We start from the raw sequence: 13825 nt of genomic DNA on the forward strand, positions 1-13825 counted from the left end.
CATTATATACATCATCTATGCTGATTACACTACACTACTGTTTTCGTCTCATCATACCTCAGACTTGTTAAGGACTGTTAATGCAGTACTAGACAAACTACATCTGTGGTCCGTTAAAAATGGTCTCATAATTAATACTACTAAAACTAAAGCCATATTATTCCAAGCCAAGAACAAAAACGCTGCGCTGCCTGCTGACATCACACTTAATTCGGTGAAAATTGAACTAGTGAGCTCAGTTAAGAGCCTAGGGATCACTTTGGACCACGATATGTCGTGGAATAGCCACATCTAATCACTTGTCACTAAACTTTCACAGATAGTTGGGCTGGTTTTCTCCCTTGGGTACCTTCCACGCCATGTAAAAATGTTTATATATAACTCTATTTTCATCAGTCGTCTGAATTATTGCTGTCTTGTCTGGGGTACCACATCTGTCACAAATATAGGTAGATTATTCATAATTCAGAAAAAAATTCTCCGTTTAATATTTGATGTACCATGGGACTCGCCAAGTGAACCTCTTTTCCAAGAACTGAAAATACAGAGAGCGCATAATTTATACACTTACAGGTTAGTCCGTGCGTACGTTAGATAGTGTAAATCGAATAATTGTTGTATCTGTTCCATAGCTAACCCTAAACAGAACATATGCCATTATCAAACACGATCTCCAGAATATTGGCACGTAATGCACCCGCGCACTAATTATGAAAAGGAAATGATTGCTTATACGCTGCCTGTCCTGCTTAACACACTGATCGCAGATGATATCGATGTTTTACAGTCTTCGTTAACTAGTCTGTATAGTTATTCCTGCTAGAGCTTGTTTTATGCTTAAGAATTGTACTTGTAGATCACAATATTACTTTTGCAACATCATCTGCTGTTAGTATGCATGACTGATCTGAGTGTCGTATTTCTTTTTTTTTTTCATACTGCTGATTTCTTAATATGCAAGCTAAGTAACTTGTTTTCGTTTATCAATTTTTGTGTTTGTTTCATTTGCGTTATTTTATTCGTCTTATTCTGCTTTATTTTGATCATTTCCACATGCACTGGTGTACCCCCTGCTGCTGCCATAAAATGGGTTTTAGGACTTAGTCAAGCTGCTGACTCAGCTTTTTTCCTCAAGACCTGTCCATACCCAAATGTATGTTGTATATGAGAAATAAAGCACACACACTTTTCCTGTCCCACCTGGCCACAGCAACATACGGTAGAGCACGGTCCAGATGACGCAGCGCAGCAAAACACGGAGACCAACGCAAACCTGCCCACACGGCGCCTTTGCCACGTTATGAAACCTACGGAGCAACACGTGTGAGCGTACAGAACCATAACAAAGCCGCCATTGTGGCCCGAAAGGCGTGGCCGTTACAGCAAACAAATTAAAGAACCGCAAAAAAAAGATGAGAGCTTACTACGTCATTTCCTCCACACTTTTCTCCTAGCGCGCAGAGGGGGTAGGGCCTCTCAGTTTCCTTCCTCTATGGTGTATAGTATAGTGCCTAGAGCATACTGGCTAGTGTGCCGTCCGCGGCCTCCCGTGTGACACCGGATGCAATGAATGCCAGCGGCTGCCGCTAGTAGGGCTGCGGTGCAGGTGGGTGCCGCGGCACCATCCGGTCTTCGTAAGCCGCCTTGTTTCCACTGCATCGGCAAGCGGGCTGCTGCGCTTTTTGTTTTTATTAGGCTGTAGCAGCAGCACGGTTCAAATTTGGGCAGCTGATTACTGGTTAGGGTTTGTTTTGATTACAAATGGTTTCTTTAGCGCTTGTCGCTTGCGTGAAAAGCTCAGCTCGGCTTCGACCAGGGAATTAACCTTATGTGTTTCTATGCTGGCGAAGAGAAAACGTAATTTTCAAGGCAGAAGCCTTAGATCTCCATTTTTCAAGGTCGTGTTGTGAGGCACGACCTTGAAACGGCGCAAATTATTGAGCCGTTTCATGGTCACACGACCATATCACACGACCATACCATGACCCAAGGAAGGCCAGAAGCGAACCAAGGCATGTCCAGACGTGTATACCAGATTATTAATGATTAGCAAATTGAATTATTGATTTTGGATTCGATTAAGATGAACTAGGGGGATTAAGGTGGATTAGAGCGGATGAAGGAGGATTAGGGTGGATTGCACTAGGCTGTACAAGGCGCTCGCCTTAGTGTCTTTTAGGCGATAGGTAGGACACTTGTTTTTTATGCTAGCGATGATGGCAACGTAATTTTTTTCAGGATAGCATTTTTTATTCTAATAAAGTAAATGAACTTTAAGGTTACGTTACTGTTCTACTAATCTTATAATGATGCATAACCATTCAAGGCCGTTGTAACCGATCATCTTTTGAAATGACTCGAATTTCGCTGTTCTTTTTATTTTATTTGCTGCTGTTTCTACCTATTTTATCTTACTGTTGTCCTCATAGGCTTGAATGTTTTTGATTGTTTGTAAACCATGTACCCATCCTCCCATAATGCCCATTGGGCCCCGAGGGTATCATAGTGAGTAAATAAATTAGCCTGTAAAATGAACTGTGGTTGTGTGTGTACTATACATATTTTTATACTAGCTAAACACGTGCAGACTTCTCTTTATTTCTCATATACGTGAACGAAAATATTGAACGTATTTTTATTTCAGCGTACCAAAAATTTTATTCAAGCGTAACAACAGTCAAACGCAGTCTCAAGACAGCACTAGATGTTAGATAATTTACGCATACTTGATGAAGATAGATGTAGCGGCAGTGATGCAGTTCAAGGAGCTTCTGCCGTTGCATTTGCACTTCCCTCTCTTTGTTGATGCCTTTTACAAAAACCAAAACCTCAGGAAAACATAGAACTTTACAGCTGCTGTCAAAGCTGGTTTTTCATGCTCTGTAAACCCTAGTCGTGGAGAAGCCAATATCTGGAGCTGACCTGAAAAATCAGCTAGACTCGCTACATGTCACTTGTTTTTGCTAAAGAACACAGTAAAAACGTCTTCAATGGCCTTCAGAGTGGTTCACAAGGTCTGACTAAGATAGACAAGGCCTCGATCCTTTGTCATACCGGGTAGTGCAATATGAAGCTACGTCGGCCCTATCTTCCGCTTTACTTAGGGAAAGAAATTAAGCCTGCACACTTTGGTCGAGAATGTTTGGCAGTAATCTTTCGTGCAACATAACCTACAGTATAGTAATCCAAAGCACTACGGCTGCTTCTTTATTGTTCTTTTTATTTTTCCTCGCACTCACAAGGTACATGCTTAGGATACTCAGGAAATATCTTTGGTATGGCGTAGGGTTTCAGGCGTGTTTTATCGCGGGGACTCTCGTGGCCAACGTCGCTCACGGTGATAGAGAACGCCCGCTGGACTAAACCATTTTCTAATTGTTTTTCACAAACCACAGCAGTTGGTGCCAGCCTTCGGTCCGTTCTCCTGGTCATTCTCGCCCATTGTGCTACCGCTTCGTATCAGATGGTGGAGTGAACAAGGATACACGCCCTTTGTTCGAGCGGTAACCGCTTCTACACAACGGCACAAAGCAATTCCTCTCCTTGAACTCTAGCTTCGGTATTTTTTTCACCGCCGCCGCATAGTCCTCGTAATGACAAGCACATGAACACAACAGGACGCACTCACTCTTTGACAACACCAAGAACAAACACCCAATGCTCAAATGAGAGAGAAAATTCAAACATATAAACCGACGCAACCGCTGCAAAACTGATGTGCGAAGCAGACGACACGCGCAGTCTGCACCCACCCGTATGGCAGCGACCTCTGACGGCCACGGTAGGCATTCATAGAGGCGGCGCGACGCTCCTCCATTGAAAAGAGCATGTGCACGGCACACTAGCCAGTACATTCTAGGCACTATAGTCTATAGCCCAGCTCCATTTTTAACTCCTCTGGTACATCGCAGGCGGGCTGCCCCGCGAGACGCGTTTCGCAGTCTTGCGTGCGCAATATGGTGAATACCACAAATTCTTTCGATTCACGGAGGTCAATCCTTTCGGTTAACGCAGCCATTTCAATATGTTGAAGCACGTGAACTAGACTTTTATGATAATTTCCTTCAACTTTCAGATATACACATTTGCGGTACACTGTTAAACTAGGCGTTTCCCTTATTACATTTATTGAAATCATTGGTTTGGATTTCTCTACCTGCCGTCGTTCCTCAGTGGCTATGGTGTTGGACTGTTGAGCACGAGGTCGCGGGATCGAATCCATGCCACAGCGGCCCCATTTCTATGCGGGCGAGAACACTCGTGTACTAACAATTAGGTGCACGTTAAAGAGCCCCAGGTGGTCGAAATTTGCGGAGTCCTCCACTACGGCGAATCTCATAATCAGAAAGCAGTTTTGTCACGTAAAACCCTATAACTTGTTTTGCTTTTTTGTTGCAATTGATGTGCGCCTAAAGTAACTAAAGTAATGTTTAACAGTCTCGGAAGAGAACAGCAATTTACAACAGGTAGCGAGGCACTGGAAGTGGTAAGGGAATACATCTACTTAGGGCAGGTAGTGACGGCCGATCCGGATCATGAGACGGAAATAATCAAAAGAATACGAATGGGCTGGGGAGCGTTTGGCAGGCATGCTCAGATCATTAACAGCAGGTTGCCATTATCCCTCAAGAGAAAAAGTGTATAATAGCTGTGTCTTACCAGTACTCACCTACGCGGCAGAAAGCTGGAGGCTTACGAAAAGGGTTCTACCTAAATTGAGGACGACGTTTGCACCGACGAAGAAGTTTGCACCGATGACATGGCCACAATTAGTAAATGACCGGGGTTGTTGGAGAAGTAGGAGAGAGGCCTTTGCCCGGCATTGGGCGTAACCATGATGATGATGATGATGATGATGATGATGATGACGGTGATGATGATGATGATGATGTGCCCCTAGGTGCATACTTAGTAAGTAGTGACGTATTTTGAGTTACCTACGCGGAATTTTTGACATCAAGTGTTGGAAGGAAGGAAAATGAAAAGCATTGCAAATCCTTATGTGCAGTTCTTTGTCACAATACCGTACATATTATTCTGTTAGAAGAATTTTATAGAGGCACGTCATTACGCTTTCCACTCTATCGGCAGCCACATGGTCACTCGTGCACTCACTGACGTAAGAGTGAACGCTGTTGCAGCACATACAAAACCGCATGTGCCCCGGAGTCCGGCTCTGTTTTTGCCCACCCACTGCCTTCCTTACGCTCCACTAGACTCTCATTATTGTTAAGACGTCGAACTGGCATCACATCGGAGACTGCCTCCTCTAACCCTTTCAGTCGCGGTGTCTCCATAGGAAGACGCGACTTTCTTCATTGCCTTTCTTCATCCAACACCGAAGGATTAATTCTGCACACAGGTGCAGAACGCCATCTGATATGAAGCGGTGACACACAAGTGAAAAGAAAAAAAGATTGGTCAATACGAACGAGTCGACGTTTTACTGAAGGTATGGTTTGTCGCTGCTCAAGCTACTCGTTTACAGCAACCTTAGTCATTTAGAACAGTACTTCTGCTTATGCTTCTACTTATGCTTCTACTTCTACTTCTACTTCCACTTATGCTTGGGCCGCGCGCTCCGCAGATCACATTTAATATGACGCTGATAGTAGACGTGTCACTATAAGCCTAATGCGTGTTTGTGAGGTATGATGCGAAGGACCACTAGCATCAACATGTCCTTTCACCATTTCCGTAGCTCTGCAAGGACGAGAACTGTGTGGCGGAAACCAGGGTCACTGCGGGTTTTCGTCTGCATCGCCGCTGAGGGCTTCTTCATGTACTACAACCAGTGAACCCGTTAATGCTCTACTTACACAATCGTGAATAAATAATTTCCCACTTTTCTGCAAACTGCCACAGCGTACTTGCAAAAAAAGTAAGGTTGAGCCACGATATCTCCATTGAGAACACGACCGAATGTGCATAACAATGCTCCGAGAGAGGAGAATTGTTTTTTTCACACTCAGGACACCTAAAATATCATTACCTAGAAGTTTTAAAGTTGTTCCTGCCAAGTATCATAATTCATCACTCAAGGAGCTAAATATGTTTCTGCAAAATGTACGGTTGGAGTGATGCGTTGGAGTCGATCACGTGGCCATCTTGAGCGAAGCCATTGTGGTGGAAGCGGCAATGGACATCACCTTCTTGGTACTGTAAAATTTAAAATAGTTATTTTTTCTGATGGTTTGTAGAGAAGAGCAGCACAAGAAATACCACTGTATATTTGCTTCAGATTTGCTATAGATTTAAAACCTTTCGTGAAAGTAAATAATCAAATGGCTCATGAAAATAAAGGAGTTGTTGGGTGAATTTTAAAAGAAATAAACATGCACCCGCTAGCCAGAAGTTCAAATAATGCCACGCATTGCTGGAGCCCGAAACGCTTTATAGCACGTGGCTTCACATAGTTGTCATTGTTGCCGTGCTCGTGGCGGTAGCCTGATTTTCGGCAATGCGGCTGGACTGCGCCCTGAGCAGCAGTATAATTGTGATGGCTGACACTACGACTCCGGCAACTAGCGCCAGCAGAATCCAAATTATGACGGATGTACTGTCATTCTTTCTCCCATGCCCCGCCTCTGGTGTGGTTGTTTCCAATGGATCACGACCTGGTTCCCCTTTGGTCGGGGGTGTTGAGGTCGTTGCTTGGATTGTCTTGGTGTAAGGCTTTTCCGGCACTCTCGTGGTTCTTTCTGGCCCAGACTTAGTCTGCCCCATTGCCCGCGTGGTGATGGATGCTCCTGTCGTGAGTGATTCGGCGGTAAAGTTTACGACTAGGAACGACAATTTACGGCTCCTGGACAGCTTCCCCTTGAGTCCATCGGCGTTGATAACACGCGCCGCTAGGTACCCCTCCAGCGTGAAGTCCCTGTCGCCTGGTTTCGACGTTTCCCACTCGCGAGGAAGTGCGATCGATACGTTGTGCTTCGAACCGGCGGGGAGGGGGTCAAGGTTGCCTTCAACGACATTGGACAGAAGCACCTGGCTGTCGAAGTCGCTTTGAAGGCTGGTTCTATTCGTGCTGCCTCGGATCTCCACTGCCGCCGCTGTAAAAGAAAGAGATGGAACCTCTGCATTGTGCTGGCAATGCCCCCTACCCCTGTTTTGTTTAAATGCTATTTACAGCTTTCTTGTTGCAGTCTAGCTCGGCAATGTTTCACAAAGACGCTACCAGAAGTGTATAATAACTGGGCCGTTACGTCTGTAAAATAACATTGATCAACTTGGTCCCCGGCAGAAACGTCGAAAAGGAATTGGACGTGTTGATCAGGTTTTTTTCTTCTAATACATATATTTAGGCCGTCCCATCTATAGTCATCAAAGGTGCTGAAAAAATAAGAAAGAGAACAAACTGTGCGAGGTATGATTTTAGGGCCTACGGCATGCCGTCTTCAGAAGCCTGATTATCGAACACTGTAGCTGTTCTATCATGCCCTTTGTTTTTTAATCATTCTTTTTCTTTTAACTGCATGGCAAATGTTACGTCTCTAATGCGGCAACATAACGTAACGAGGGTCTTGAATCCGGCAACACTGATGCCTTCGGGTAGCATGTAAGGGTTTCTTGACCAGTTGCCTTGACCCAAAAAGATCACTTTCTCGTGGCGCCTGCGGAAAAAAAGAACGTTCCATGACCGCTGCCAAAGTCTCTGAGTTATGGCGCTGGCTAACCGTCCCAGGATTCTACTAGGACACAAATACCCAAGAAAGTGGATGGGGAAACGGCGCCGTGATAGCTCAGTTGGTAGAGGATCGCACGCGAAATGCGGAAGTTGTGGGTTCGGTTCCCACTCAGGCCAAGTTCTTTTTTCATCCACTTTCATTTCTAATAAACTCTCGTTTCTTTATTTCATTTATTAAGCACAAGTAATTTCCCCTATCTGGTCCTTGGTGTGACTTATTGTTGGCTTCTGATGATATGACATGAAAATCGGGCCCCTCGGTTAACACCTTTCTTCTTGTTTACCACTTAGTGGTGAGCATTCGTGTTTCATTGTTCTGGCATTTTTTTTTCTTCCATATGTCACGAATTGACAAACCAGCTGCTGCAAGTTATCATTGCTACTTTCCATGTATTGCCAACCCATGAAATATGAAATAAGAGAGAAATACGGTTCATACAAATAAATCTTTGTTAATTCACTCTAATTACTAGTGCACCAGGTACGTAAAGGGAAGCCGCGAATTTCTATCTGTGAGAAAGTTTTGTCGGCTACAGCGGGAGTCTAATCAGTGCATCGAAGAAAATAAGGAAAAAAAAGCACCAACTGCTCCCATGGGCGGGTGTACGTACGTTTTTTTTTATTTTTTGAAAGGCGGTTTGCTGAGCCCCTATGTGAATTTATTGTTTCAAGGTGTTTGATAGAGTTTAACATATTTATTGCTTACGCTACTAGCGATGATTAGAAACACTTCTGAAAAACGCAATGCGACACTTGACTGACTAGCGACTGAAATATTTGCGCATTCTGGACAGCAAAATGTTACCTTGCATCCACAGTGTATTGTACGTAAGAATGCGGTGCTCCAAACACTAAATACAATAAAAAGAAATAGATCTCTCCTCACTCGTATACCCAGTCTCAATGCTCTTGTTGAGTTTTCTGAGGTAATTTATTCCTCAGTAGGGGATGGTGGCTCATAGACAATACGCACCCTTTCCGTGTGTCATATGTGCGCCAGGCCAAGTCCAAGTAAGTATGATGACGGCTGTTCTGTCGCTCTCGACGTAACCGTCGAAAAAATCTAGGTCTTTGATTATACCTGGAGGAACATCAGTCTGCCGCATGTCCCTTTTGACGTTAAGGTAGCCGCAGTAGGCGACTCTTTCGAATGGGACCGTCGGCGTCTTTTTTCCTAGGAGGGTATCCACGAATGTGTAGTTGCCTGGCGCATGTAGCGTTGGTCCATTCGCTGCACAACACATAGTGGTAGCATTACTACCGCGACCATTTTAAGCACAGCAATCTAGCGAGGATAGGGGGAAGAGGAGGATTTCCAAGGAACTAACATTTAAGATTTCATTTGACGCCGACCCTGCACGTGGCATTGAATGTTCTTGCATTACCTGCAGACAACTGCAGTAATATCAGACTGAGATCTGTTTCAGGTATACGTTGGCTATTTCAGTAATGCCTGCTTGAAATAGAGTGGTAATTTACGCAGTTTCTTGTGTAATACGACAAGCTTTGGCCCTACATGATTTCAGAACACTCATAATGTATTTCAAGACTTACAGTTCCTATCTATTGCATTGCTAAATGAGGCATCAATTTCCCGTAACCACACCAGTGTTTTTAGGGTTCTATTGAGATTGAAGCAGTTGTTATGTGTCTGTCATACATGATAGCATATACCTTCCATTAAAGGGTCAAGGTTTATGCATTGCCGGCGGTTGTCGTCAGCAAACTCATTTGTAAAACTGAGGTTTTTTAGCACACGAAAAGGGAAGAGAGACAGTGGCAAGACGCGGACACAGCGCCAACTTCCAACAATTTGTTTTATTCCCCGAAACGGTACACACACACACACACACACACACACACACACACACACACACACACACATATATATATATATATATATATATATATATATATATATATATATATATATATATATATATATATATATATATGTATATATATATATATATATATATATGTATATATATATATATAGGTAGCAGACGTCTTTCGTGCTATGATGTCTCACATGCGAAAGTGAAATGAGAAGCTAAGAAGCTTTGTCAAAAATTTAACCTGAGTAAACTGGTCAGCGAAATCGAAAGTAAAAAATCTGGGAGCCTTGTAATGTTTTTTTTTTCGATAAACACCCATAAACCAGAATAGCCACAGCGTATTATAGTGTCGGAAGCTGAAACTTGCAAAAGGCCTTAGGTTTCTTTCTTCAACGCAGGTTGAAATTGCTAGCAGTGAATGATCCTTTTCTCACCAACAACTCAGAAGAAGTAATAGGTTACCTGAACACGCATGTAAGCAGTAATCTGAAAGCTTTCTCTATAGGTGTAGAATGCCTATATTATTCACTACCACATGATGAGTTATTACTATGTGTTCAAGAGGCTATTGATGCTTACGATGAACTGAAGTTTGTAAGCACCATGGGCATATCTACACAGCGTTTTCTTGAACTATTGTCCATGTATCTGCGCTCGACGTTCTCCAAGTGGGATGCGAGTGTTTATCTTCGAAAACAAGGAATTCGTATTGGCTCCTGTATTGCGCCAATCATAAGTGACGTTTATCTTGCTCGTGTAAACAGGATACTGGATGCTAAATTAGAAAACTCAAACGTAAGAAAGGTGTATAGGTACGTTGACGACTACCTTGTGCTTCTCGATCCAAGTCCTAGCGGGGATGTCACGCAAGTCACGATGTCACGCACTGTTACGCATGAAACGCCACAGGATGGTTCTTTGCGAGTCCTCGATATAAGAAGGTTTTTTGAAGGACACCAGGTGTGCTGAGCATATGAACCAACGGCGCAGAGGCCGCTACTGCCATTTTCATCGGGCCACCCTAAGTTAGTTAGGAGGGGCACCACAAAGTCAACCTTATTTGATGCGCTTCGCCGCTCATGTCCTCACAAGTGTCTGTCCAGTTTTCTGGCGCAAGTAGATCGCCTGAAACAGGCCAGTTTTCCGCAGCATATCATCACAACTGTGGCGGAAGGTCTTCTCAAGACCTCAAAACACGGATGACAGGATGAGCAGTCTACTTCACCGGAAAATGCGCGAGTCAAGCAGAAACGCGCAATCATACCGTACAACCACGATATCTCGCACACACTGAAGAAGCTTGGCAATAACAGAAATGTAAGCGTCATCTTCTCAGCGCCGATCAAGCTGTCCAACTTGTGCAAGGCCAGCTACTGTGGTTCTGAGAAGCCGAGTTGCCGGACAAATCACAAGGAATGTTACGTTCTTTGTGACAACAACATTGTGTATGAACTGCCCCTGTCGTGCAGCAAAAAATACATCGGCCAAACGGGAAGGTACGTAAATGATAGGTTCCGTGAACACTTAAATAATGTGCGAAATGGAGGAGTGGGGCATCAGGCTTTTCACTGCAGAAAACATGGGTGCAGTAGCGTTTATAAATAGTGCACGGTAATAGGAAGAAGCCCAACGCAAACAACACATGAGATTATTGAAGCGGCGAAGATCGCTAGTTTGGGGAGCGCTTGTGTTAGCGCGCCTTCAATCGATCTTTCATAAAAGAATTAGAATTTTTCAACGTGACACAGAGGGTGGCCTGATAGAGATGACATTTTATTCTTGGAATTACATTTTTTTTGCTACGCATGGTTGTTTTTTCATCTTCGATATCATGTTAACTTTCCATTACACGTCTCTCGTTGCTGTCTCATTTGATTAGAAATCACTACATATGGCCATGCGTACGGTGGTGTCTGTTGCTTATATATATGTGTACCGTTTCGTGTAAAAATCAAATTGTTGGAAGTTAGCGCTGTGTCGGCGTCTTGCCACTGTCTATCCTTCCTTTTCGTGCGCCAAAAAACCTCACTTACGGAATACCAACACGCACTAACCTACGCTTTTTCATGTGTAAAAGTTACGCCACTCTCCACCAAGTAGAAAAGTGCTAAGTTGAAAGACATCATTACTATAAAAGAACATAAAAATCCAAACATTTTCAACTTATTGATATGCATAAAGCACTTGCACTAGGTAAATCAATTTACAGGTCACGCTCAATGGTAGACGTAAACGGTGCAGTGCGATCGACGTGCAACACACGCTGCTATGCATGCGCCACTACGCTGCACATCGAATAGTTCATTGACATGCTTGAAGAAAAACAGTGCTAAATACACAAGGCCGAAAAGACGAACATGTACGATGGACAGGCGCTATAACAGGAACAAGAATGAGCCGAAAGTAAAGTTTTCGTGGACATAAATCTATGAAGTAATACTGCGATTTTGCTTTGAAATTCTAAAGGACATTCCTAATATGTACTTCCCAACAACCACTGATTTTTTTGCGCAAAATAAAATATCTCTATATGACTTTCACAGATTATGAGAAATCATTTTATTTAATCACTCCAATCACGGACGTTTTGCGTAAGTGAAGAGTACAGGAGGTATACGTGTAGACCTCGGTAAATATTTATAAATATTCCACAGCTAAATTGGTTCCGCTCAAGCAAACTAGAATGTTACATGTCAAGAAAGGAGCCAGGAAATGAGATACAATCTCATCAGTGCTAATCGCTGCTTGCTTAAAAAAGTATTCAACCATTATACTGGGACGTTTGCAGATGGCATTGTCCTATTCAGCAACAATGGGGACGAATTAGAAAAAAATGATAGAGTACACTAAGAGAGAGAGAGAGAGTATAAGAGTGCGGTTAAAGATTAAATGCAGAACACAATGATAACGTTCAACAGCCTGGTAAGTGTAGGATTCAGGATCCCCAGTCGGCCTCTAGAGTGTGTACAGGGGTACAGGAGTATTTAACTATGTAAATACACACAGGAGACCCTGGACATGTGGAGCACATATACAGGAGGATATAAATTGGTTGGTGTGCATTCGGCAGGCATTGTCAAATCCTGACTTGGAGCTTACCAATGTCGTCAAAAAGAAAAGAACATAATCACTGCATTCTACCGATGCTAATGCACGGGACAGAAAATTATACGTTAGGAAAGAAGCTCGAGAACAAGTTAAATACCGCACAAAGAGCAATGGAAAGAAAAATGTTTGGCGCAGTGCAAAGGGACAGGAAGTGATCGGTGTGGGTCAGAGAGCAAACGGGGATTGCGCATATTCTAATCCATATGAAGAGAAAAAAAATGGACTTGGGAAGGTCATGTAGAGCGTAGATACGGCACCCACAGAGCTGCGCTGTAAGCAGCAGCGGCCGGCGAAGAACCATCCCACCCTCGCCTCACTCGCTAGCTTCGCGCGCGACAGATAAGGGCACGCTTCCGTCCCGCCCTCGTCTCTCGCTCCAGCAAGATCGAGCTGCATTCGCTGGCTTCCCTAGCACTCTATTCGCTCGAACACACACCATACGGCACGCGGCAAGGATTTCATCAAACTTCCACTTTATTCGGAAGCTCACGAAGATACAACAGCAGAGAGACGCCTATATATGTGGTGTCGCAATAAAGATGAACACGGCAAGTTCCTGGCATTATGTGCCGTTCTCCTGCTCACATGAATTTCGAGTTTGAACAATTCTTGTAATCGCACTTGAACAGCAACACATTTGCTTGCCTTTGGCTCTGTACTGCACAAAGACTCTTCTGAAATAAAATCACGTACATTTACGTTAATGTCTCAGTGGTCATTTTACCATTTATGGCTAAATAAAGGCACGGCGAGAGAGACAGCGCATTGCACGGTGATGCACGATTGATCAACTCACGAGGAAGCGCTACCCCCGCCGAAGAAATGGAGATGTCAGGAGGGAATCCCTCCGTACGGTACGCATGGCTGGTCTTGTTGTCCCCGTAAACATAAGCCCTGACGGCGTACCTTCCTTTTCCCGTGAACTGGGTGAAGAACCCGGTGTACCAACCATCGTCGGCCACGTTATCAGGATCTGCAATATTAGTACCAAGGGAAGTTGAAAACGGAATCAATTACGGACACATTTGAATCAATCAGTTTCTTGTGGTTTAATTGCTCTAGAGATGAGCCAAAGTGACGTGAAAGTAATTTTTTTCAGTTATCACGTAATATGGCTGATTTGGAAATTTCTGAATTGTGTATTTGTTTTCTTTTTCTAATATTATTAGGAATGCTCTTTACCTGTTAA

The 13825-nt window shown here is 43.6% G+C and overlaps 1 protein-coding gene across 4 annotated transcripts in view; it reads right to left on the bottom strand.

Moving 5' to 3' along the window:
- Positions 1-6303: 6303 nt before the first annotated feature.
- LOC139061298 (calcium-activated chloride channel regulator 1-like) overlaps positions 6304-13825 on the bottom strand; it is a 240171-nt gene continuing 232649 nt past the window's right edge. For 2 of the 4 annotated variants that reach the window (XM_070541069.1, XM_070541070.1), the window contains exons 14-16: positions 13433-13609; positions 8664-8921; positions 6304-7055 (exon numbers count right to left, since the gene is read on the bottom strand). In XM_070541069.1, the coding sequence (XP_070397170.1) occupies positions 6409-7055; positions 8664-8921; positions 13433-13609 (1082 nt within the window). In that variant the 3' untranslated portion in view covers positions 6304-6408. Of the gene's footprint in view, positions 7056-8663; positions 8922-13432; positions 13610-13825 lie in introns of those variants that run through there. The other 2 variants (XM_070541071.1, XM_070541072.1) reach the window with 2 other exon arrangements.

Source organism: Dermacentor albipictus, chromosome 6 (assembly GCF_038994185.2).
Source record: "Dermacentor albipictus isolate Rhodes 1998 colony chromosome 6, USDA_Dalb.pri_finalv2, whole genome shotgun sequence".
In the NCBI taxonomy this organism is placed as follows: domain Eukaryota; kingdom Metazoa; phylum Arthropoda; class Arachnida; order Ixodida; family Ixodidae; genus Dermacentor; species Dermacentor albipictus.